A 24,295-nucleotide genomic window follows, 5' to 3' on the forward strand; every position below is an offset into this window, starting at 1 on the left:
ATGTTATTGTATTATTGTCATGGAGGTAACAAACCTCTTTGGTACCTCTGCCCCAACAAATGACTATTTTTTCATTAATCACATGTATAGGTTTGCATTCCTACCCAGCACAATACAATATTTTTGCAATCCGTGTAACACAAATCACAAAAAAAATCGCGAAAATCTGCACATTAGTTACATCTTGGCCTTCTTTCCCCTTCACGACATTAACAATCTGTGAGATGACCTTGCGCTGATAGGGCCACAAAACAAGGGCATTGTATATACTTTCAAGAAGGGGGCCAATAGGTAAAGGTAACAGGTTACATATTGTAGTGTGTGAGTCATTGCACCCCTGACATTTTGGCCAATGTCACAAGATGAACGGTTCTGAAGTGTCTGGGGCTATGAAATGTGCGGCTGTTGTCACGGGTGTGAGAAATTACGGACAGGTGACTCGGCCTAGCTGTGTCCACGTGGCACTACATAGGCCTGGCGACAGGTATGTTGTATGGGGAACAAAGCGAAGCATGTCCTGCAATATGGAGACAGGTCATGCGCACGTGCTTAATGGGATATACGTATTTTACGTGAACGGCATATTCTATTGTATTTTGCTTGGGATTCTATACAGTAGTAGCAGTACCTCTGAGTGAAATGACATCTTAGTTTCTTCTCAGTCAAGTATATGTAACGCTATGGGCCAACACTAACCGTGAGGCCCCCTTGGGATATGCGCGTTAACCCTCGTAAGCGAAGTGGCCTCTCAGTTTTGTTTACATGCAGCACAGCAATGAAGCTAATTTACACCATGACACGGGTCGTTGGATTCTAGAAAATAAAATAAAAGTCTAGGTGTATAACTGTTATAAATTAATTATTTCCTGCTTTTTTCGTTTTTTTTTTTTACGTTGCGAGATATTGACAAATAGTGGGTTTGAAGATTGTTTATATCTGTGAAAAATGTGCCAAAATTGTAAGTCGCCATATTGTCTGTGCGTGAGGGGTGTCGTAACCATTTTCTGCCAACAAAACCAACGTTGTCATGGTAAGGTCTTTCATCGAACAACGTCGACCTGACAGAAATTACTTTGGTGCATGACATTGTTTTGATCATGCCCTTAATATTCTTCCGGTCCACCCCCACGATCTATCATGTGACAGAGAGGCTAACAAAGGGCCATATAAGCACGCTAAAATTCTTGGTCACTACGGGTCTACCTGGGCAACGCTCGACATCCAAGACGTGTGAAACTCTAAGCGGTGAGTACATTGTTGAATAGACAAGACTTAATATCAAAAATATGAGCTGTGGGTACCGTGGTAACAATGCAATCAGACTTACGTTAACGTTTACTAGTACTTTGATTTGCATATTTGGGCGCCAGGTGAACTGACGTGGATTTGTATTATCCGTCGGTGCAAACAGTGCTTTTTGTTCCTATAATCCAAGACGGGAATGAAGGTATTGCTATAAGAAAGTTCGTTATGATTTCTAAATCACGTATCTTTACATGTACCTGTTAATACTTTTCACCTTAGCTTAAATACAGCAGTTGATTTCAGGTCCGTTGATGTATAACAAACATTTCCGGTAACCATTCTATTTGTGTTCAGCTTTTACTAGCCGTTCCCTTCTTTCCCATGTACCACTAGTTTGTTTGATGTTACAAAAAGGATACTAGTATACATAATCTTGGGGCAATGATTTAATTGCGTTGGTTGGTGTGAACTAAGCTGAATTGTAAATAATATAACCAAGTAAACATGTAAATGTGTATAACCAAGGCTACGCCTAATTCTACGCTTGTTGATTTTCAGTTTGTTATCCTGGCTAGTTATTTATCACAGAGTGAGAGAAAAGGATTATATAGCATGTGCCTTAGCCTTATAATTGTGAGTCTTACGTTCCTATATTCATGTTTTTAAATGCCTTCAAAAAGGCAAGCTGTCACCATGAATAGGGGCAAGTGCATGGGAATCTGACAAATTCACTTCAATGAACACCATATTTTAGAGTCTGAATATTAAATTAGATATTAACTATGGGCATTAAATGATCCGTTAAGTTGTAATTCCGATATGGTATGGACATTTGCTTCGCCCCTTTGTCTCACCTAGACTTGGATGTCAGTCTACCTTTGTCTGAAAACGGTCTTGCGCGTGAGTTTCAATTCTTTCGCGTGACTGCCCTACTAAAGACATAATTACCTCCGGGGAATGAGACATCCGGAAGGGTAGAAGAACGGTTTGGGAACGTCGACATTCATTACGAGTTCCTTGCGGCAGATTGAATAGAATTTCATAAGTTCGTTGGTACATGTTATAATCTGCAGATGAAAATGTTGACGTCCTGTGTTAACACAACCTGGAACGATAATTCTAACACAGAATTCAACACCATCAACTATACATAACAAACAACATATAAGAATATACAATAAAAAGCCCGGAGGTATAAAATCTCAGATTTTACTTGTTTATCCTATTTTGTCTTGATGGCCGTCTGGTTTCCACTGTTTGGGCCGAAATGGTGCGAAATAACACTTAAATGGTTGGATCAAAGTGACTCATTCAAAATTTGAAGTACATGTATCTAGAAGAAACCTCAGAACGCAAATTGTGGTACGAGCCATTATGAATGAAAAATATCCATGTGTATACATCAATTATTCAACGTTGTGTAATGGAATTTCACTTCCAATCCGCAGTTATTAAAATGTAATCAAGATAATATTTCCCTGTTGTCTTTTTCGTAATGCCGGTGGGATTTCAAGACTAGCCAAGTGTACGTGTTTAACTATGGGTGGATATATTGCATGACGAAATGTAGGTAGTGGGCTTACAGTGGTAATGTTTTCGGCCACTTACTGAGCCTCAATGCTTCTTCTGACACCATTACAATAATATCGATGAGAAGTACACATTTCTTCAGGTTTTCCAAGTAATCTTGCACGGACCTGCTTTGGTCCGTGTTATATTACCATCTATCATCCTTATCAAGTCTTGATAAGCCTGTGCCAAACAAAGAGTGCCAAAATGTGCCGTATTTGATGGGATTGACGCTTCAATCCACCTGGATTATAGTATTTTCCATTTAAGACTTACATGTATATTGTAGAGGAAACTTTGGTTGGGAACAGCCACAATGATGCCAATACCAATTTAAAGAACCCATTTATTCTAAAAAAATAGTGGAATGACATCAGTACCTAGTATATGCGGTATGCACAAGGAAATACAAGAAATAGCACCAGAAATTTTGCACCATGACTTATGTGAAAATCGACATCTGGCATCTGCATAGTATGATATGATATACTTATACATGTATTAAAAACCAGATTACTTCTAGCCTGATCAACTCTCTTCACATATCAGCCTCAGAGTGCCAGATTATGATCTTGTTAAACTGTCATTCGTAAAGCGATATTCACAAAGACCTGAATATGATTGCATGATAAAATATTAACGAGTATAATGGATGCATGAATGAATGATCTTGGATGAATGAAGTATATGCCCTTACAAGCTAAGTAAAGCGATAAAGCAATTCGAAATTATTAATTTATGAATTACAGATCTTCCTATATATTTCACCATGCAGTTTCTAATACCAGGGGTGAGTGTTTCAGCTTTGACTCCTTTTTTTTGTCATGAAGTGAAAGAATCTGTTGTATATTACAGTCTTCATTGAACATAGTGGAAAGTATTTCACGTATCGGTTGTGGTTTTAGGAATAGCATTAGGTAGGGAGAAAGACGAAACTCAGTAGGAAGCGGCCATGATTTTGTCTGAAGCCCCCACCCCTCATTCAGTATTCACAACACCTGTGAGCCTTTTGTCTGTTGGCCTTGATGTGCCCTCCCACAGTGGTTTGTCTGGGTGGCTCACTAAAACTGATCCGATAATGCGATGGCGCTTTTTGCGACGCGCACTCAATTCAGAAATAGGACGGCCCTGTGATTTACAGCTGTGTGCTGTGAGCTGTGTCTGACTTTCAATCCAGTTCGTAGGTACAGCCAGGATATTATATACACCATTGTGACCATTGTGTACAGCATGTGAATGATATAGTGTGTTCGCAGGCTCTATTGACAATAGCTAACCGTACTTAATTGCACTAAAACAGCAAACCAAATTAGCAATATAGCACTAGGCAAGTATTACATTCCATAACTGGCAGTTAAATCACAAATTATTGCAAATTTGTCGCCTAAAATGCGATAGACGCTATCATGTATATAATGTACCTACGAAGCAACCACGTGTTGGTACCAGACAAAGAACAAAGATGGCGACCGACGCGATGCCAATGACCTGTAACCCTAGACTATAAACAAAACAACAGGTGTGCATACCTCCTTGGGTAGACAAAGAGATTAAATTTATCCGTGCAAATTGAAGTTTTCCCTTCGCTCAATAAGGACTTTGAGAAAATATGTTCTATGCCAATAGCTGCAATATAAATTCCATGCCTTTCTGCTATATCCCATTCATGTTCTTATAACTAATATTTAAGTGTCTAAGTGTCAATATAAGAGTGGTAGTTGAGTATAGTGTACATCTTACACGTGCTTATGGTCTCAACCTAACCAGGTACGAGAATGAACAGAGCACTGATAATCGACATCTTAATAACACTGTCACACTGAACTTATCCAAACTCTGCTGATGCCTTATGAAAAGCAATGGAATTTTGTTATGCTCACCTCTTTGTTTTCCACCGGTAATTCCCTGTTGACCCAAGGTACAAGCACATGGCCCAAACTTGATTGACCTATGAACTCTCGCTCACGTGATCAGCTATTTGGGTCTTTTGTTTATCCAAAATTGGACTTAAGCTTTTGTTTATCTCAAATTTTTTGCAAATGCTTTGGGTAGATATTTTAAGTTGGTGTAAATAAAAAATATAGAGGTGCACACTATAAGGTAAAAGTGTCAGGCGAATCTTTTCAAAATTTATAGTAATTTTGCTTGGTATAATTTTTTTTTATTATAGTGTATATGAGGGTTTGTATATACATGTATTGTTTGCCTTGCCTATTGTACCTTTTTTCTGTACGCAAACTCTTTCAATTCAGGGATTCTTATCCCTGCTGCAAGGTTTGCTTTTGGTGTTGAAATAAATCAATTATTCAGAATTATTGAGAAAACGTGAGTCTCACCGGGATTTTTGTTCATCCTCGTACATTTTTAGGTTGAGAGCATAAGGACGTTTAAGATATGAATAGATAAATAAAAATTTACTGTACAACAAATAATACCATAAAGATGTACTGTACTACAAATAATACCACTCCTATATTGAAAAGGATTGGTAGTAGAAAGGCATGGAATCTATATTGCAGCTATTAACATACAACGTATTTTTCTCAAATTTCTTATTGAGCGGTGTCTCACCCGGACCCATTCAATACCTTGCCAGATAGGAGTTTTTAACAATGCACGCGCGCGTGGTTGTGGCGGAAAAACAGTGAACTGTTGCGCAACACTGCCGGCGTCATACCACGCATGCGTACAATATCAATTCAACATGACGTAACGGACATTTTCCCGCCATTTCGATCTTGCGGGATTCAGACATGCGGAGGAAACTATCACGGGTGAGCCTAGAGGAAAATTCAACCCATCTGTGACCGATACGTGTATAGAGCTGGGACGCAACCACAGCACGCACGGTAAGTTGGCTAGGATACCTTCACATACGATTAAAAAATTAAAGAATGCATATAATCTCACGAGTTATTCGTTTGGCGGGAAAATGGCGGGAAACTACCCATAGGCACCTGATGCATGCTTCGGCCTGCTTTTAAAACCCTGTTCAAAGATCAAAGCCCCATAACTCATCAGCTATGATACGTCAAATCTCAACAACTTAAAAATCGTCACTTATATACGTTTAAGTGCCATCCGAAGGAGAGAAAAGGCAAGTTTTATTTGAACAATGCACGATCGAGCGCGTGGCCTTGGCGGGACTGAAACGGAACGCGGGAAGGCAGGTGGGGTCGATTACATCGGCGGGGCCAATCTCAAAAGCCAAAGTCACTGTGGTTGGTGCGGTCGTCTATTTCGAACTTGTGGCTGTGGGAGGCCCATTGTGGCTGTGGTAGACCCATTGTTTTCTTGGACCACGGTGCTTGAATTCTACATACTAGTATTTTGAAAAGGGACATTTTTACAAAGGCAAAAATTTCCGTTGGAATAGCCCTCTAGTTTGCATTTTAACGTTATATTCACGTGCACCTTCTCGATAGCTGGGACCTCAAATCATCTTGTCGACTAGTCACGAAAGGGAATAATGTCTCCATGTGAGCCGGTAGAGGGTGGGCTTCTTATAATTGCAGCTACCTAGGATTTTCCTACCCTCACGAGTAGGTTTGTGAAATATTGGGATGTCAGGTGCCAAAGTACATTACCAAACCTACGTGTGAGTTTTGAATTGATCCCAGACCGCTGCCCAACCAGTAAACACTGTTTGCGTCCGCATTGTTTACTTTGTACACCACACCACCGTAACAACGCTACGCGACGTGTCTGTTTTGCTTGGGGGGAGGGTGGGTATCAATAGCGTATCAACTTCGGAGTGTTACAAAGTTTAAAGCTACTGTGCATACAAATTTGAGCGGATAACTAAGTATCAGCACACGAAATCACAAAAGGGATCACAAATTGATTCAGCCATGATTGCTATGCAGCCAGCCATTTATTGAATGTATGTTGTCCCTACCTTCTCCATGACCGTCAGACGTCCTACGACAGTTGTTACTATCGCTATCTCACATCGTATGTTACGATCCCAAAGTCATCCCGTTTTAAGCCACATTTTGTTCATTACACGAAAAGTGACTGTTGCTGTTCACTTCTAGTTACGCGATAGACCCGAAAGCATTCTGACTCAGCACTGACGCCGTGAAGGAACTCATCTGAGTGACGCTTACCCTTGATTGGCCAACACTGACCTACAGACGCGTCATGGCAGTTGTAGCTGATCGCGTAAACAAAAACATCCATGGTTGAATGGTTTCAGTTAAACTTTGACCGCAAAGACACATGTAAGTTGGCACATGGCGCAAATGCAAAACGGCCCAGTTTCTACACATATAGAGTACGTATTAGGAGCAAATATCTGGACCGGAGTGCTTTATATTGATGTTCACGGACAATTTGTGATAATCGTCAGGTATACCAATAACCCCCGAACACAAAATGTCTTAACTTTAAACTGAAGTTAACTCGGTAATGACCCGTGATCCAGCTGGTGTCAATATAACATGTGTCACATTTCAACATTATAATCAGTGGAACAGACTTCGTACACGCCTGAGAATACAGACTTTGCATAGACCACAAACGTGAATACCCCCAAGGTACGCTAGTCACTGCAAGCTAGTAGTTGCAGCGTGTAGTTCTAAGGTATGGCTGAGCTTTTATGCGTTGTGCAGGCGATGGTCTCTAAGACTAGATGTTCCACATTTTTGCTTCAGGTAATTTCATATCTTTCCAGTCGAGCAGAAACACAGCCATTCGTCAACTACACGAATTTCCATCAATTCCATATAATTATACTATCAGACCAGTTGTTTTAGATACTTGAAATATATGAACATTTCAATACTGTATATCAAATTAAAGTCAAAGTTCATGATATCTTTTATGCAAGAACATGTGCATAAATTATAAGAAGTACAAACATACCTCTGCTTCTTTCACATGTCAGAATAAATGCAGGGATGGACGAAAGTGAAACCTCCTTGGTACTGGCGTAATCATCCCTAACAATACAAAAGCACATCCCCGTATAACTCAGGTGTGCATGACTGTCGAGGTAAACGAATAAGACTACTGTCAAGTTTGTGTTGCATAACGTTAACTCACCCAGAAAAACTGTCGGGAAAGGGAGTTAGCGCCAAAACCTGGCATGGCATACAGTAAGCCTGCCGGCCATGGTCTGCCTCTGATCACATGTTCAGGATTTCCCGCGCTTTCTTGCCCTCTTGTGTTTTGGATTGTGCCGGTCTGTTGACCTTAGTGAATAAGTGGCTATTAGGTCAAACAGTTGCCAAAGTAACGTCTGACATAAGGGGGTTCCCCAAAACGTCAGGCTACATTATGCCCGGTATGTAAATTGGTGATTGTGTATGACGTCACAGTTTCGGAAGCTAAGAGGGAGCCTGTAGTCACCACGTTTTCCTTGAGCCCATTTGCGCTCTTTTGGCCTTCACTGTACAGTTTATGACACATCAAGTATTTGGGCACATCTGTGGACAAATGTTGGCCATTGTTTCTTCTGTTCCTATTTCAACTTATTGTGCCCATATACGACAGGCTTGAATAAATATTATATGGCACGTTTGAAAGCAACGACTGGTTCAGTATACATCAAAAGTATGCTATTCGTTACAAGAGCCGCCTCCCACCCCCAAAATATCACTATCATGGAAAGACAATGAGCTAATTGGGGTACAAATATCAACTAGAATTTCAACTGGTCTGACATTAAAACATCAAACCCATGTAACGCATTTCTTTAGACTGTATATCTATTGCCTGCTACTACTACAAGCTGCACTATAACTGCATGGTAAGCAATAAGTGCCCGCCATCTTGGGTCCTTTCCTTGAACGGTTTCTCAATGTATGCCATGATTGTTGCATTTATACTTAATTGTGATATACAGCTTCAAGAGTTACTCTTGATACTTTACTTTGGATTAAAGCTATATACAAGTGGATCATTTACCTCTGTCTGCTGTCTGGGTAAAATCTTGGCGTCTAGTCTGACAGAACAGCTCAGCTCGGCGCCCAATGCAGGTCACCGTGACCGTTTTCAAGCTGCCATTTACGTGCGGGTATGTACGTCATGGCTACAACATCATGTTACATGTACTCACTCACACCTGTTGACGACTGATAGAAGGAGTTCGCCCGGTAAGAGGACTGGATGCAACAGAGGACTGGATGAAACAAGCAATGAGCCCGAGACTCGAAACCCAGGGCACAGTTTCAGACCAACCCACTGAAACTAAAATACAATACTAGCTAGTGTAGTAAAACTGTCACGTAATTCCGGGTCAGACATGACATAAGACTTATATATTCCATATTGTATGATAACAGGGAGTGACTGGATGAATGGAACACTGCTTCGAACAATGCATTTTCTCTTGCTCCCCCCCCCACATCATATTAGATATTATTGTCAACTCTTATGACAAAACATGCCCCTTAACGTAACATTATAAACATTGGCGATGGCACAGTGTGCCTTCATAACTTGATAACGATATGTTGAGAAGTTATAGCGATTCGAACGAGAGTCGAGCGCCCGAAACTCCACTTTGTGACCTGCGAACATTAACAAAGGTCAATCCCTGAAACTGATCGAGAGGTCACCGCCCGAATTGCTGCTGAAATGTCCTTTAGAGGTCACGGACTCGATCTACATTGTATTTTCTAGAAGTGAGACACCGACTTAAATACATGTATACGAAGTCTCTGGTTTCAATAGTAGACCATATATTTCAGAACGTCACCTTCAAGAAGTTAAACAAAACCGAGTAAAGGTGATTTCGCACTGGATAAATGATAAAGTACCACGTTCCGGACACTTAACTGGGAACTCTTGACATACGCAGCAGAGAAAAATACAGATTCGATTACAGACAATCTAGCCTGAGTGTCAGCCTTTTTAGCTTTCGTCCGCTTCCCACGATCCGCGGACGAAAGCTTAAAAGGCTGACTGACACTCAGGCTAGATTGTCTACTGACAATCGGGATCATAAGGAGGTGGTGGTACTTTGTAGTACTAGTGACTCACGCACGGTATGAAGCCGCTTGAAACGACGACGTCAACTTTAAAACATCTATATACGACTGGCCTCTTGACTTCATTGCTGTATTTTGAAATCGATTGCTAGAGCGCTAACCATGATAATAGATAAAAAAAGGGAAGAAGACGAGACAAACCTGATTTTCAGCCCTCTACATATACGTTGTTTTTCAAAATGATGATGCAATACAATGAGGCAATGCATATGTTAAGCGCATGACGTAATTAATCTGGTTTAATGTCTCACTTGTGATTGTTTAAATGATTACTGTGGTAATAACATGAAATCATATAGATCTTGTGAAAATTCAAAACAGCTAATATCGGCCTTACGTCGACACAGCGACGTATGTTCCCACGTCCTAGGTCTGATGTCTCAGTTTATTTGGTACGTTGAATACTAGTACGGTGTACGTGACACAACGCTGCGCATAACAATGCAATCTGCCACATGGTTCATGACTCAGTGAGTTCGCCATGATAGACTGCTCACGCGCACTGAAGTCAATTATAAGCTGTACTTCCCAGCGTGACACGTGACTGATTGAACCTGACGTATTTACGGCATGGAGTTTGATCCCATGTTTACGGTATATCATACCCCGTACGCGTGTTCTTTTCTTTTTTTTACTACAAAGTCTCAAATGAAAATATGAATCAACTGACGCGAAAAGCATTTTAAATGTTTGTGTTTATGTGTGTTGTGGGGACTTTTAATACAACAACTGAGACAGTACTGAGTTACTGTTAAAACTCAACCTGTACATGATCTGCACATACCGGCGCCACTGAGCCCTACCGTCTGATTCCCGCCCCGTTTGATTGGTAGGTAAACAAATGTGAAATGGGGCCTAGCCCTAGGCTCTTGTAGGGTTTATGTGGCTTCCCTGAATCTTGAAATGCATTGATTTTCTTCGCTTATTGCTGATATTCATCAACTGCATACAGAATAAATTGGTTTTGAAAACTGTGGCACATTCCTGGCCCCTGACGATTGTGTTTTCTTGCATTTGTTTTATTAAAGTCAATTGTAGGAGACCCCTTTGGGATCCGGGAACGTGTCACGTTCTTTGTTTGGCTAACACGCAAATCCAGTGGTTCCTTCTTAACTCAGTACCGGACCAGCTGGTGTTGTCCTCGCGATAAGGTAAGAATGGTCCCTGTCTGGTCGCTCCTTTCCAGGTAATCGTACCGATGTGCAGAAATGTTATATTCGTGTTGCGTGTAGGTGTGCAAAACAACATCAGACGACTTTCACAGAAAATGCAATGCTGTAAATCTTGTGATTATTAACATTGGGTACAGGAAATGCAGGTATGGGGGTTAAATAGAATTCATTTCGCACGCTTGCTATGCTTTTAATTTTTCCATATCACAATTAACGTGAAGCCTTTCATTACAAGGCAAAGGTAAAACTGCATGTGGCTATGATGTATACGAGTTCGATATTGTGGCCAAGCCAAAATTCGCAATGCCATGCCACATATGGCGATGTGACATGTACCTCGCCTCTAATAATTCTCATTCTCAAATGTCATACCTAAGATCAGTACTATTCCTGCGTTACAGTGGTTAACATGACATTTTTACACATACTGTATGGTATAGGCTTCTAAATACGTAACTTTAAATCATTTTGGGGGTAACAGATGGTGTTGTTTGCAAACTACTGATTGTCAAAGTTCGACCACATTGTTGACTTTTCAACGCACGCCTACCACCACCCCATGCACCCAATCGAAATCGAGGCTATACGCAACATGTATTGCGACATCGAGTAACGATAGCCATACATGTAAGTAAACATGGGTGGATACGCCATGACGCCATGACACAATGTCCGACCGGACCAATAGCAAACAGGTACGTCTATGCCCTGTGTACTGGAAACAGGTTTATGTTGACCAACGTTGACTATGTGGTGGAATGTGCTCTATTGGGATCAACTTTCCGTGTGAGAAAATAGCCCTTTTGGACGCTCAACCTCCAGATAAATTGGTGTCAATTGTGACAACGATATGACAAGGAAGGCTATGGTCTGGAATATACTAGTAGGATTCGGGGAGTACTACAGACCAAGATCGACGATTAACGTTCGTGAGCGGGAACACAGGACTGTGCATGCGAGACAAAGTGAACCAGTTTTTCGACACCGCGGGCTTGTGAACAGAGGAGAAATGAGGGCTAGTGAGTCATGTCGACAAACGACTTTCTTCTACTGGGAGAAAAGGGAACACGGCGGTGGACAAAAGCTATACCGGAAACGACTTTCGACGGAGCTTGGTTGAGACAATACTTGCCATATATCAAGAATTGGACGACATTTCAAGATAACAGTGCCATTTCGTTCTGTAAATATGGCGACCATGTTGGAATGTAACTCCACACCTAAAGTACCTTAATTTCTTGACAGCGTTTGCAGGACAAGGTACGTAAGCCAATTGGCTTAGTGCAGTTGTTTGTCAGCTTTCGTGGACTAAGAATTAACTCTTCTCAGTACATGTAATACCACTGACTCCCTAGCCTCGGTGGGAGTCAGATACACCATGGCTGAATTTCAGTGCAGCATTTTCAAATAAATTGATGAATGGTTTTTCTTGTGTCTGAGAGTATTTTCATTTGTTCAATTGGCTGAAAAACACTCATGTGACAAGCAGAAACTCACGAGGTCAATGGTCAATTTTGCTACGTGTTGCAGTCAGTTGTATGGTTGCAGTCAGCATGGGGGAGCTGTTCACATTGTGAGGGAATGAGTCATATGTGGTCTAGGTGTGTTTAGGCAGAATTAGGGGAGGCGTTGTTCTAAGTTGTTTACTAGTACTTCGGGAAGAAGCTGTTGCCTCAAACATCGTAGAGACAGGACAACAGGTAGGAAATATTTTGGTGTCTCGTCGACCACTTTGTATAGATTGCCAGCGCATGTTCGATTAAGTAACTTGTGTAAAATGTTGTCAAATCTGGGCATACATTTTCAGAGAAAAACATGTTGCTAGAACCTCACGATTACCGGTCACGATAATAACTCATGGCCGGCGAACGTTCAAGCTATCCTCTGACTTGCAGCTGTCAGAATCGAAGTTCAGAACTATTCTAGATCATGGTCGGCACCTTTATGCTGTTGTGGCCAGGCCCACGTTTTAAGTGAATGTTTTAGGGCAAGTTTGTGGGCTAGCTGGTGAGTCATGTCGACCAACACATTAGGACAATCCTGAAAACCACGAATGCCCAAGGGTGGGTCGATCACACAAACACAAATAAGCATGGCGAAGAAAGGCGTTATCCTTGTTTCCAGTCTTCGATTAACTTCTGTAGGTCTCCCTATATTATAAGCTATTATTGGGGATTTTTGCAACCGCTTTAAGTCCCGCGAACCAAACTGATGAGTTACTGACTACTGTACGTTTTTCCGCCATGTTGAATCTTCTAATCGATGTTCGTAATGTCTTCTGTAAATCAGTGTGAGTCATATATAGTTACAAGTTTCTAGACCGTGGTGCTTGTAACTCAATTCTCATTGTCTAGTAGTCTCACTCTTAGTGTTATCAGTACTGGACAAACCCTCTCTGGGGCATAATGACCAGTATGGGAGAAAAACATTAATGTTGCTTTGCTTAGAAAAGAACTCTTTTCTTGTCAACAGTCTAGCCATATATTTAGATGTTTGGTCAATACTTATTGGTTAGAAAATAAATGATTCATGCGTCAGTGATGTTACGTACGGTATGCCTCTACCCAGCCACCAATTTAGAAACATTTTGCATTTTGGGATGTACTCTCGTTGGGTTCTAGGCAATCTGTAAAAACTTCCTATGATTATGGTCTGGTCTAGGTCCATGGGAATATAAAGTACTAATATGTGGACTGTGGCATAAATTTTGAGAGGAAAACATGACACATGTACAAGTCAACGTCGAAAACTGCTACAATATGGGGCCAAGTTTTCATTCTGTGTTCGGTCCATTTGTATGCACTTGCTTACTAACTAGTGTGTACAGTTATACACTACATGATATTGTACATCATAATAGTTAGGTATAGGCCATAATGATCATAATGGTTAGGCATAATTGTTGTATGTCCATGCAAGAACCTCCTTGATCCATTGAAACGATCTAGCTACTAGCATGATATTTTGGAACTTAGTTTGACCTACTGACGTTCCATGGACTATGTTACTATTCACTGAACGTAAATTTTTGTTTTTGTTGTTAACGCTGAATAGTGCTGAGTGAGAACGCCATAATACACCTGAAATGGCTGGAAACGACGAAATTCCTATCGTAGAACATAGTTTATTGTCTGATCACTCGTCAGTGGCCATGTGTGTCTGCCTTTTAGTGAAACACAATGGTCTGTGATCCTTTTAACTATATAATGACCCCACATGCCGATATGAATTGGATAACATAACTACCAGACTTCAGAATGGTTCTGGACTAGTTGTGTAGTGTACATGGGTGGGTGCCTGGCTAAAACAGTTTAGCTTGACAAGTACAAGTTAATACTCTAGTCTTCTAGAACGAATCTTTGAAACACTTTTGAAATAAGACACATGAAGAAGTTAGATTTACCAGTAACCCAGAATATAAAGTGTACTAGTAAATTAGTAATGACAGCTCTGGCTTGTCATGTTCTGGATTGTGGCTTGAGACCTTGGCTGGCAGTTACTTGCCCAGTTCTACATACAGAACCTAAATCCATATTGTTGTATCTGACTGCAAGTAGGCACCTTATTCAGAAGCCATATTTCAGACACAAAACTTAAAAAGCTAATTCAGCTGTGAGAAAGACATTTTGCAAGTACAGATACATGCAAGTAGATATTTTGACACAACAAGGGTATTATATAGAAATTATAATGTCCTTAGATAAAACTTTGACAGGGCTGAAAGTTGGAATTTGAACACGGGTTGATTTTACAAACTGAAAGTTGCAGATAGAATTTTCATGCTTATGTGGCCGTGTAACAAGTATCTGGGTTATTCTGTCTGGTTTGAAAATGTTACATTGAAACAATGTTGTTGTTGTTGTTGTTGTTGTTACAAACCAACATTGTTGTTACAAACCAACCTTCACATTTGCTGCTGATTTTATCAATCAATACAATAGACTGCGGTTGTTTACTGGTTTGCGGACTACGCTATGGGAGTATACCAGCCAGGACCAGCCAGGGATAAATGGATAAATGACCAACCCGGGTAGTCTGTATAAATTATGAAAATTTCGTCATTCTCTGATTGGAGGCGCCCTGTGCCCCGCCTAATAGCTAAGCATGCTCTAGAGAAGCTGCAGCCGTCCCAGATTCACAGAGACTCGTAGGCCTTGGGCATACAACGCCATTTCTTTCTCACATTTCAGACGTTACTCTGACTAAGGTACGTATCTTGTAATACTAATGTTGTAGTATACCACTGAACTGTACAATACTTCACTGCATAGTTGATTTTTGAAGCTTACTAATCTTGTATGTAGCAATTTAGAGCAGACCTGAATGTCCTGTCGAAAAAGTCTAACCGAAGAAAACTACTAACGCTTCCTCCCCGGCTCTGACAAAGCCGGGGAAATTAACCATGCAATTTGAACAATTTAATGGTACGTCTTACTGGAGACATACTTAGTATAACTGTATCTAAGATAAAGCGGACAGTGGAGTGACATGCACAGGACAACTCAATGACCGAGGCCAGGTCTTAGACGTTACGTTACGGTCGACTTACACCAGCGCTAGCCAGTAGATGTACTTGTCTAGCTACTGACGTGACCAAAACTAGATGTCTCTTGTTTTGAAACATCAGTCTGGTCACCAAATTGTAGGGACATGGATTTAGAGTCATGTAATCTAAATCTATCGGGGGCAGCTAAATTCCCCGGGGCTGAAAGGGGTAAGATTGGCGGTCCGACGTGCTACGATAGCCGAGTAGACCCTTGAGTAGGCTCGCTTGCTAGAGCCTATTGAGGATACACAACAATAAGCTTGAAATGTAGTATTGAAGTTTTCATCGGATTGCTCACAATAGAAAGCAGCTTTCTAATTTTGATGACATCTACAAAACTGTTAGTAAATATGGCGAGAGGACAACGGCAGCCGGGAGAGTTAAATTGGCTCTGTCTTGAGACCTTTATGAATTTAAAAAAAATACAGCTCGACGTCGATGGTAACAAGAGGTGTCTGAAAATGAACATTTATTGGGCTCCCCACAAGTATTATACCTTACCTCATCTGTGGTGGTGCACCAGGCATTAGTTACTGTTTTCGGTCAGACCATATAATAGTCATAAAGATGTACAGCCTTGCTCGAGGAAGTCGCGATACCCTGCCCGCCATTTTGCACGACGTTGATGTCGACGTCATAGCGTCAGTGTTTTCAATAACGCGTCTTTCCATGATCTGGTATGAAATCCACCGCAGCAGATCTATGGTTTGAATCCACTGTCCACAATCTTGCTTTCTGGCCTCCTGCAGCTGCATAAAATTGTCATGATGCTCAATGCCTGACATTACATTCCGCTGTAGCCCAACGTATACCAAAAGTAAAGAGAGAGAGAGAGTAAATACGGACGCAGGTGAGGTAGCAGCTGCTTTCTCCACAACCTGGTGTTATGTGTTGGTTTAACCTGACGCTGTGACCCCCAGGGTCCTCTGTGATTGGCTGCAATGGTCGGGTAACCGCATTCGTTACAATGACGTGACGCCAACTGTTGGAGCCAAAGGATCGAGTACTGATATGAATCATATACTCGGAATTCTTGTCACCGGATACCAACATGAGCAACGCTACAGCAGTAGTAATAGTGACATTTGACATCCATAAAATGTAAATATGGAATTAAGATATGGCTCAGTCTGTACATCAAAAACATGTTTTCACAAACCGATTAAGGTAGTTATATTCAATTTGTATTGGACGTGAATGTGGGGAATCATTCGCTTGCTCTTAAAAAGCAGTTGGCTCAAAGGAACAAAAATACGTCAGTAGGTATGTGATAGGGGGACTTAGTCAAACTGAAGTAGACTTTTGTGCTGTTAAGTCAACACTTAGCCTTTTTTGAATGGGCGTTTTTCACCAAGCCACCTGGTTGGTGTTTTCACACAGTATAAACAGGACAAAAAGGAAAGGACTTTAAGCAAATAACGGTGAATGTAATTACATAATATAATGTATACCATGAAGGGCGTTATAAAGACAAACACCAGTACTGCGTTACGTAAACACTGCACAGTGAAGTCAAGGAGGTAATAGATAACGTTACATGATACGGAAATGGAACAATGAGCTGTGAACGCTTGCAGCTGCATAATAAGTACCACATGAACAAAATAATCTATGGACTAACTACTCTACAGCAGACGTTATTTGGTTCCTAGTGCTGGTGCTAATGTCACAAACTTACATAAACCAACATAAAAATTCGAAGGTTAGATAAAGAAATGATATCTACACGACAAAGCAAAAAATATCTAGATATCTACTCAAAAATATGTCACTATTATTTCTTCATAAAAATTATTATTATTAATTCATAAAACTTTTACTGAGCTATGTACACGAGCAAAATATGCGGTGATAGCATTTGTCACGGTACTAGGTAACACTAAATGGACCTCGAAAGGCAAAGTCAGTACCAGTTGTTGCATGTAAGCTGAAGTTCAAACACATAGTATTTTGTGTTTTACAGACAAGCTGCGCCATGCCTGGTTTCCCGGACAAGATCTTCAAAAGCTCGAACCTCCAGAAGTTCCGGTGTCCTATCTGTCAACAAGTTCTGAGGGATCCTGTTCAGACTGAGTGTGGCCATCGGTACTGCTCATCGTGTATTGGAGGCTTCTTGAAGTGAGTACACAACGACACATTTCCTTTGAAATAAAGTTGTACATGTAAGTATAATAGAAATCTTTTTATCATCGGACAAGACATATCTTGGATTATCGGAATTTGTTCCTTGTGCAGCACGAGTGCAGGACCAAGATGTTTGGTCTGCCCTACAGAAGAGTGCCCTTTCCTGGACAAAGATAAGGTACGTACATGTATAGTTCAACGACCATGATTCAAAGCACTTGATTATACATAGTTCATACATAGCTACACATAGACATTGCTTTCGACATGTAAAAACAGTGGTTAATCTGATTATCTGTCGGGATAGTAAGTCAGATGTTGTGATAGTACATTTTGATTTGGTTTTGTGATGTCATTCGTATCAATTGACACTAAAATTCAAAAGATTGACGTCTTTATTTCCTTATTATGCTTATCATTATTATATTGACGCTGAGATTGGGTATGTTGCGTTGTAGATGAACAAGGACAGGTTTGCCCAACGAGAGATTGAAAACATGGAGGTGAAATGCCCTACGACTGGCTGTGATTGGGAGGGAATACTCGGACAGTATGTGAGTTTCAAAGTTTTTTTTCCTATGCTTGCAAAAGTTTATATTTCCTTGCTACATGCGAGTCGAAACAAAAGTACATGTAGCATGACGATGTAGAAACAAAATCTTTAAAAAATTATGATTGAACGTTTATCATTAATTAGCGTTCTTGCTGTATAATGTATCAAGTTTGTATATATTGACAAAGTCAAGTTAGTATGATACTCGTTATAGCAAGGCACTAGTAACTTACCACGTTGACTTTACATTTAGCTCCAAATCCACAAACATCACTGTCCTGCGACGTCGGACGAAAGGTCACCACCTCCCGCTCCCACTCAGGTACAGATTTTTCCAAGCAATGTGGTCAATACCATTTCAGATAGATACACCATCTGATTAAGTTAAAATTAATGTTGTAGGCGAATAATCTGCCTTGACTAAGGTTGAGAAAGTGTACTGATAAAAAATGTTTCCAAACCAGACATTCTTGCAAATTGCAATGCATCGCGTGTCGTTATTGTAGGCGGCAGGGGTCAGCAGACAAGATCAGACGACCCGCCGTCAGACATTTCCGGATGACGCTGACAGCTTCACCCTCACCACAAACCAACATCTGATGGGCCCTTTGAGGGAAGCATGTGCACCGCCACCGCCAACACCTGTCGAAGATCGTGCGTCAAGTGCCTCAAACGACGAGAAGAATCGGGTGGTGCGTCTGCAAGGGCAGGTAGCGAAGATGAGGAAAGAGACGAGGGATCTGGTGAATGCAGGAGAGAGGCTGGACACAAGAATGCATGCCCTGGGAGAAGGTCTTACTAGTTCTCTGCGAGCGACTGAAAGATTGTCAGTCCAGAGGGAGGCGTACGAGCGACAGCACCGTCAAGACCGGGAGATCATCGAGACCCTGGAGAGGAAGGTCAGGTCTCTGGAGAGGATCATCGCTCTGAAGGACGTCGCCCTCGCCGAACAAGACCTCCGGATCCAGACCCTCGAACTGACCAGCTATGACGGCATCCTGACTTGGAAGATTCCGGATTTCACTCGCAAGCGCCACGACGCCATCACGGGGAAGACAGCGAGTTTCTACTCGCCATGTTTCTTCACCAGCCGTACAGGGTACAAGATGGGCGCCCGGATCTACCTGAACGGAGATGGGATGGGGAAAGGCAGTCACATCAGCCTGTTCTTCGTCCTGATGAGGGGGCACTTTGACGGGCTGCTGCGCTGGCCCTTTAAGCAGAAGGTGAACAATATCATATTGCATAATTTGTGAACGTTTTAACATACATTGATGTATTTCAAACCTTTATATCCATTGTAAGTGTGAAATTAGAATACCTGGAATCAATTATCAAAAATATTATTTTCATGCCTAGATTATTCGCCAACCTCAAAAATTATCGCCCCACAACTTTTACTCAGATTCATCCATTTTTTTCTATTCTACAAATGCTATTTTATCCTTGTAACACTTACAGCGTCACTGAACGATGTGGTCCACATTCCATCATTCTTACCAGTATCAATATTAGATCTTTATTTCTCATACTAACTTTCCGCGTGGTACATTTCAGGTGACCTTCATGCTCCTGGACCAAAACAACCGTGAACACGAGATCGACGCGTTCCGCCCTGACCCGACCAGCTCGTCCTTCCAGCGGCCCACCAGTGACATGAACATCGCCAGTGGATGTCCGCTCTTCGTGCCGCTCAGTCAGCTGGAGAGCAGCAGCCATGCCTATGTGAGAGACGACACCATGTACCTCCGTGTTATTGTCGACACAAGTGATTTAAACTGAATGGCCCTGTCGTTCACGGGATGGAAATCACAGAAAAGATCATTGCACTTGATACGTTCAAAATTAGAAACATTTCGTATTTCGAAGATTATCTTTCGGATAGGTTTGGACCATACCATGTTCATTAAGATCATTGTGGACACTTCGGACATTTAGATAGTCATGCTTTTGCAAGTTTTGTAGTTAAAGCTGCAATTGCTGGACATTGTGAAGGACAGAGGCGATTCTAACATATATCAAGCACTGAGAAGAAAAACTAAAACGTCTGGAAAGCTTTAAGTACTTACCGACATGGGTTAATTACAACCTCATTTCTATCAGATATCAGAGTTGGAATCCCGACTGTTGTCGTTCAGCAGACCTGCATGTTGCTGGAATTCAAAGGGCTGTAGTCTTTAGAACCCCGGCGCACTGTTCTGTTCAATGTAGATATAGTTTTGTCCATGACTGTATACACCGCCTCCGGAGCTCCTAGACCTAATTATTCATCCCTTTTGACTTGTTCAGAAAAGAACTTTTCTCGTAAAAACGTAACTAATTGTATTTAATTTGTTTAGCCCATTTTTCACCAAAGGAAGAATGCTGAATCTCCTGTTGATCAAATAGCCATGCCATGTAAATGTACCTAGCATCCTTTTTGAGGACACGACATTAAGATTTTCAGTCAGGTTTGATAGCCCAAACTGGATCTAGCAAGGCAAAGCTAATATGCTTGTGCTTAACGCTATAAGGAAGAAGACCTTATGTATGAATCATATGAATATATGTGAATTCTTTCAAAGGTTTTCTTGAATCATTTCATTGACAATACTTGTGCGAGCTCAAATCAGTTAATTAGATGCACGAATCATAACTCCGACCTCGCCTGACCCAGGGGCCATCCCTGTTGTATGGAACTCACGAGTAGCGGTGGGTGGTGGAGCTCCCTAGCCTGGGGAGCATCTCCCACCCTCCCCCCGGATTGTCATGTCTTCAACATTAAAGTTTACCAAGCCCACTCCGCCTCCTTGTATCAAGGAGCTTCTATCATCTTGCTTGTATCTCCTTGTGTCATATTAAAGCTCTGAAAACCATCGTGTCGGCTGTAGTTGAATGATTTTCCTTCGGAAAAATTAAGTAATTAAGTAAATACGTTGTCACCTTTTGCGACATAGCACAGCAGCATAGTGTAGAGAGTTTCAGATCAAGTAACAAACGTAAGAAGTCAAATTATGGCCACTGCTTTATTAAGCGCGTAACTTGGTACCCCCCTATGCTTGAGTTAGCTTAAGAGTAAATTTAACATTTAAGTCAGCTTGATTGGAAGCTAGAAAATCAGATCCAACTAACTACATGTAAAGAGTCGTAAAGATAAGGTTGAGGAAAGCGATGAGTCCTTGTTTACGTCAGATCACGTGTCTGACGCGCTTTCACCAGCCAGGAATTGACAACTGATAGGGATTTACTAGTATATTTCGTGTCACCTCCCAGTTCTCCCAAGTGTGTGACTGATTCTTTATGAGGACGTAAATATCTCTCAGTTATCAGCAGAACTGGCACATCTTAATCCCTGGACTAGACAAACATACGCCAAACCATGATGCCAAAATGCTCTTTGTCTGAGTGACATATCGGTGACATGGGCGGCCTGCCTAATCCGAAGCGAAGACAACATCCGTCGGCAATTTTCATTCCTCCCAGATCAGTCCACTTCCTGTGTTGGTCTTCGGTATGTATGGGGTAAAAGGGTGCACTGAAACCCCATAGATCGACAGGTAATTGGTGATGGGTGATTAAGGAATAAAACTACACACAAGGACTGTACAAGAACGAATCCGTTCTGACGATGGGCAGGTGACTGCAGTTCTGGTCATAGTCCATTTTCAGCCCCGTCAGTCTATAGCCTTAATTTGAATCCACCGTGGATAGGTTGTAAATAGCAAATTGTTTTTGTCAGTCATACGTCATGGACCTAAAAGTTGTTTGTCTACGTACCTCCTTGGTTACGCCCAGGTCAGGACCCAGACACCTAGAATGCGTGGGAGGGTGAGGCTAAAAATAGCTAACTGATTATATGTTTACCCGGTATACCCACCAACAGCTACCACAGGGGGACCAGAAATATTTCCTCGCACTGCGAAACAAAGGCACGGTGGGATTTTTTCAGTATACCTGAGCAGCAGCATTACCAGAATCAACGTACGAAGGTAAGAATCATAGTTGGTTATATTAGCCAGCTGTGCAGACCCAGATTGTCCTGTAGATATCTTAGTGTCATGGTGGCTGTAGCCATGGCCTACGGCTGGGTACCTAAAATGTATATGTAGGCAATCTACTGAAAGCGAACAAAACTGTCGCCGGGGTATGCTCTCTAAGTATATTTTGTTCGTTATGATATATATATATATATATGCTGATATATTACTGATGATTTTTCGTCCCATTATACTCCCTCGACTGGAGTTGTTTTTCCGATTCACTGAGGTGTGTCTATTTTTCTCTCAGACATTGTCAGACCTGACCTTTGCTGCCCCTCAGCTTGTTGTTGTGTAAGGCTATTCATACCTCGTTAACTTGACACCTTGTTTTTCCCATTTATACCTCGTCGTACGTGATGTTTTTATGTACTAGTATATTCTATTTGTAGCTCAAATGTTATTTTCTGCTACCAACTTGCAATTGTATTGAGATGACCTGCAGTTAACGAAATTATTCCTTTAATAATTGTATTTGGCTAATTCTGTTAACTGTAAATCATGCCATATGTGTACTGTAATACTTTGTTTTTTACATGCAGTGGGTAGCTCTTTTGCTCTGATTATTTTAGATCTGACGTTGCCTCCTAAGAATGGCAAGCAACCATTAAGTTAGAAACATCAAAACTAGTTCTATCAAAACTGTTTTCTTCTTTCACCCAAGAAGGGGGAGGGCCCCGGGTCTCGATTCCGTAGCCGTTACAAATGTGACTGGTTGATACATTTCATCTCCATTTTCAACAACGGTTTAAGACTTGGGAGCTTTGACTTTGTTATCCTTGGAGCATTTGGTTATAATATTACATTGATATCAGTAAACAGTGTTTCAGGTATGAACGAAAAGTTTTATTTTTTCATTATACAATATATCATTATTTTATATTTTTATTATGTCTAATGCCAGGACTGTTGCATGATACTTCACTGCATCTGTAAACTCCATAGAGGTTGAATTTAAAAAAAACCCGGAGGTCAGAATCAATGTTGAAAGACGGTAGTCGGCCTTTTATTCTAAGAACATCTTCATTCACACAATGTACACATTTATTGTGCAAGGAAGTCGTGCAACGTAACAAAGGTCTTCAAAACGTGCGTCGACTTGGACCAAAAACATACCCGGAGGTTCACCGCCATGTGAACAGTAGTTCGACGGGGGCAGGGATAACTTGTCCCGCGGAGCTCCGCGCGTTGAGCCCGTGTTACTGGATTTGTTCCGTCCTTCACTGAATTTAATTTCCTGTTCCGATTTTGAGCACCCTGTAATAACCTTAGTGGTGGATTAATAAATTTTGTGATGAATTAATTTTTACAACCTCCATGAAGAAAAGTAATTACAAGAAGCCGATACACCAGTATCCCTGGGATATCACTGACACAGCTGTCTCTTCCACAAGAAAGTAAGAAACTGAGCAAACTCAATGAATTTCAAATTTTACATTGACAGCATTATTTTAGTTCTGGCATACATTCCGAAAATAAGCACCCCAAAGCGTTCTTACCCTAAGGGCAATTGCAATGCATGGCCCTCTGCTATGTTGAACAGACAATATTAATATGCATCGACACACCCACTAGCTGACCAATCAGAGGGCATTATTTGAACACACCTCCGCTCTGCCCCTGCTTGACAATGCGCCATGTTTTGCCGATCCCAGATTAGATTCGGACTATCAAAGCAGCACAGGTGCCTTTAAGTAGGTAAGTGTCAGGTAAGATGCCATTTCTGCTAATTGCCCGTGTTTCTAGTACACTACTAGACCCTAGTCCTGTCCAGATATACCGGTCAGGAGTGCATATATGCCAAACATGCACTAGTAGTATGCAGATGCTGTATACCGGTGTTGGATCGATATAGCTAGCGCCATTTTGTGTTAGGTGATGACCATTGTATGCAAGATGAGCGTATTTGGTGTGGATATATTGGCAGTTGGGGAAGGTGACTGTGGCAAGTCGATCATACTCTCCTTGCAGAGGCTTGCCGGGCTTATTTTTGGCGTGTTTTTAGTTGTTGTTGTTTTTTAATCGGGCTCTCTTTTTTTTTACTGGTATCTTTTTTTACGCCAGCCCAATGGCCA

The 24,295-nt window shown here is 41.3% G+C and overlaps 1 protein-coding gene across 3 annotated transcripts; it reads left to right on the top strand.

Moving 5' to 3' along the window:
- Positions 1-1,134: 1,134 nt before the first annotated feature.
- LOC109466099 (TNF receptor-associated factor 2-like) lies at positions 1,135-20,976 on the top strand. Of its 3 annotated transcripts, none has more exons than XM_019763720.1 (7): positions 1,135-1,245; positions 17,491-17,645; positions 17,763-17,829; positions 18,110-18,205; positions 18,458-18,526; positions 18,711-19,430; positions 19,762-20,976. In XM_019763720.1, exons 2-7 carry the CDS (start codon positions 17,503-17,505, stop codon positions 19,984-19,986), a joined length of 1,320 nt encoding a protein of 439 aa, XP_019619279.1. In that variant the 5' UTR covers positions 1,135-1,245; positions 17,491-17,502; the 3' UTR covers positions 19,987-20,976. The 3 variants fall into 3 exon arrangements, with proteins under 3 accessions (XP_019619279.1, XP_019619280.1, XP_019619281.1); XM_019763721.1 differs by lacking the exon at positions 1,135-1,245 and adding an exon at positions 12,201-12,241; XM_019763722.1 differs by lacking the exon at positions 1,135-1,245 and adding an exon at positions 12,610-12,681.
- The last annotated feature ends 3,319 nt before the right edge of the window (positions 20,977-24,295 follow it).

The sequence above is a fragment of the Branchiostoma belcheri genome, unplaced genomic scaffold (genome assembly GCF_001625305.1).
Source record: "Branchiostoma belcheri isolate BF01 breed outbred unplaced genomic scaffold, Haploidv18h27 scaffold16, whole genome shotgun sequence".
In the NCBI taxonomy this organism is placed as follows: Eukaryota; Metazoa; Chordata; class Leptocardii; order Amphioxiformes; family Branchiostomatidae; genus Branchiostoma; species Branchiostoma belcheri.

Coding starts and splice junctions, on each gene's coding strand:
- LOC109466099 (XM_019763720.1), top strand. CDS start 17,503: ATGCCTGGTTTCCCGGACAAGATCTTCAAAAGCTCGAACCTCCAGAAG. Junction 17,830..18,109: donor CTTTCCTGGACAAAGATAAG/GTACGTACATGT, acceptor GTTGCGTTGTAG/ATGAACAAGGACAGGTTTGC. Junction 18,206..18,457: donor AGGGAATACTCGGACAGTAT/GTGAGTTTCAAA, acceptor CTTTACATTTAG/CTCCAAATCCACAAACATCA.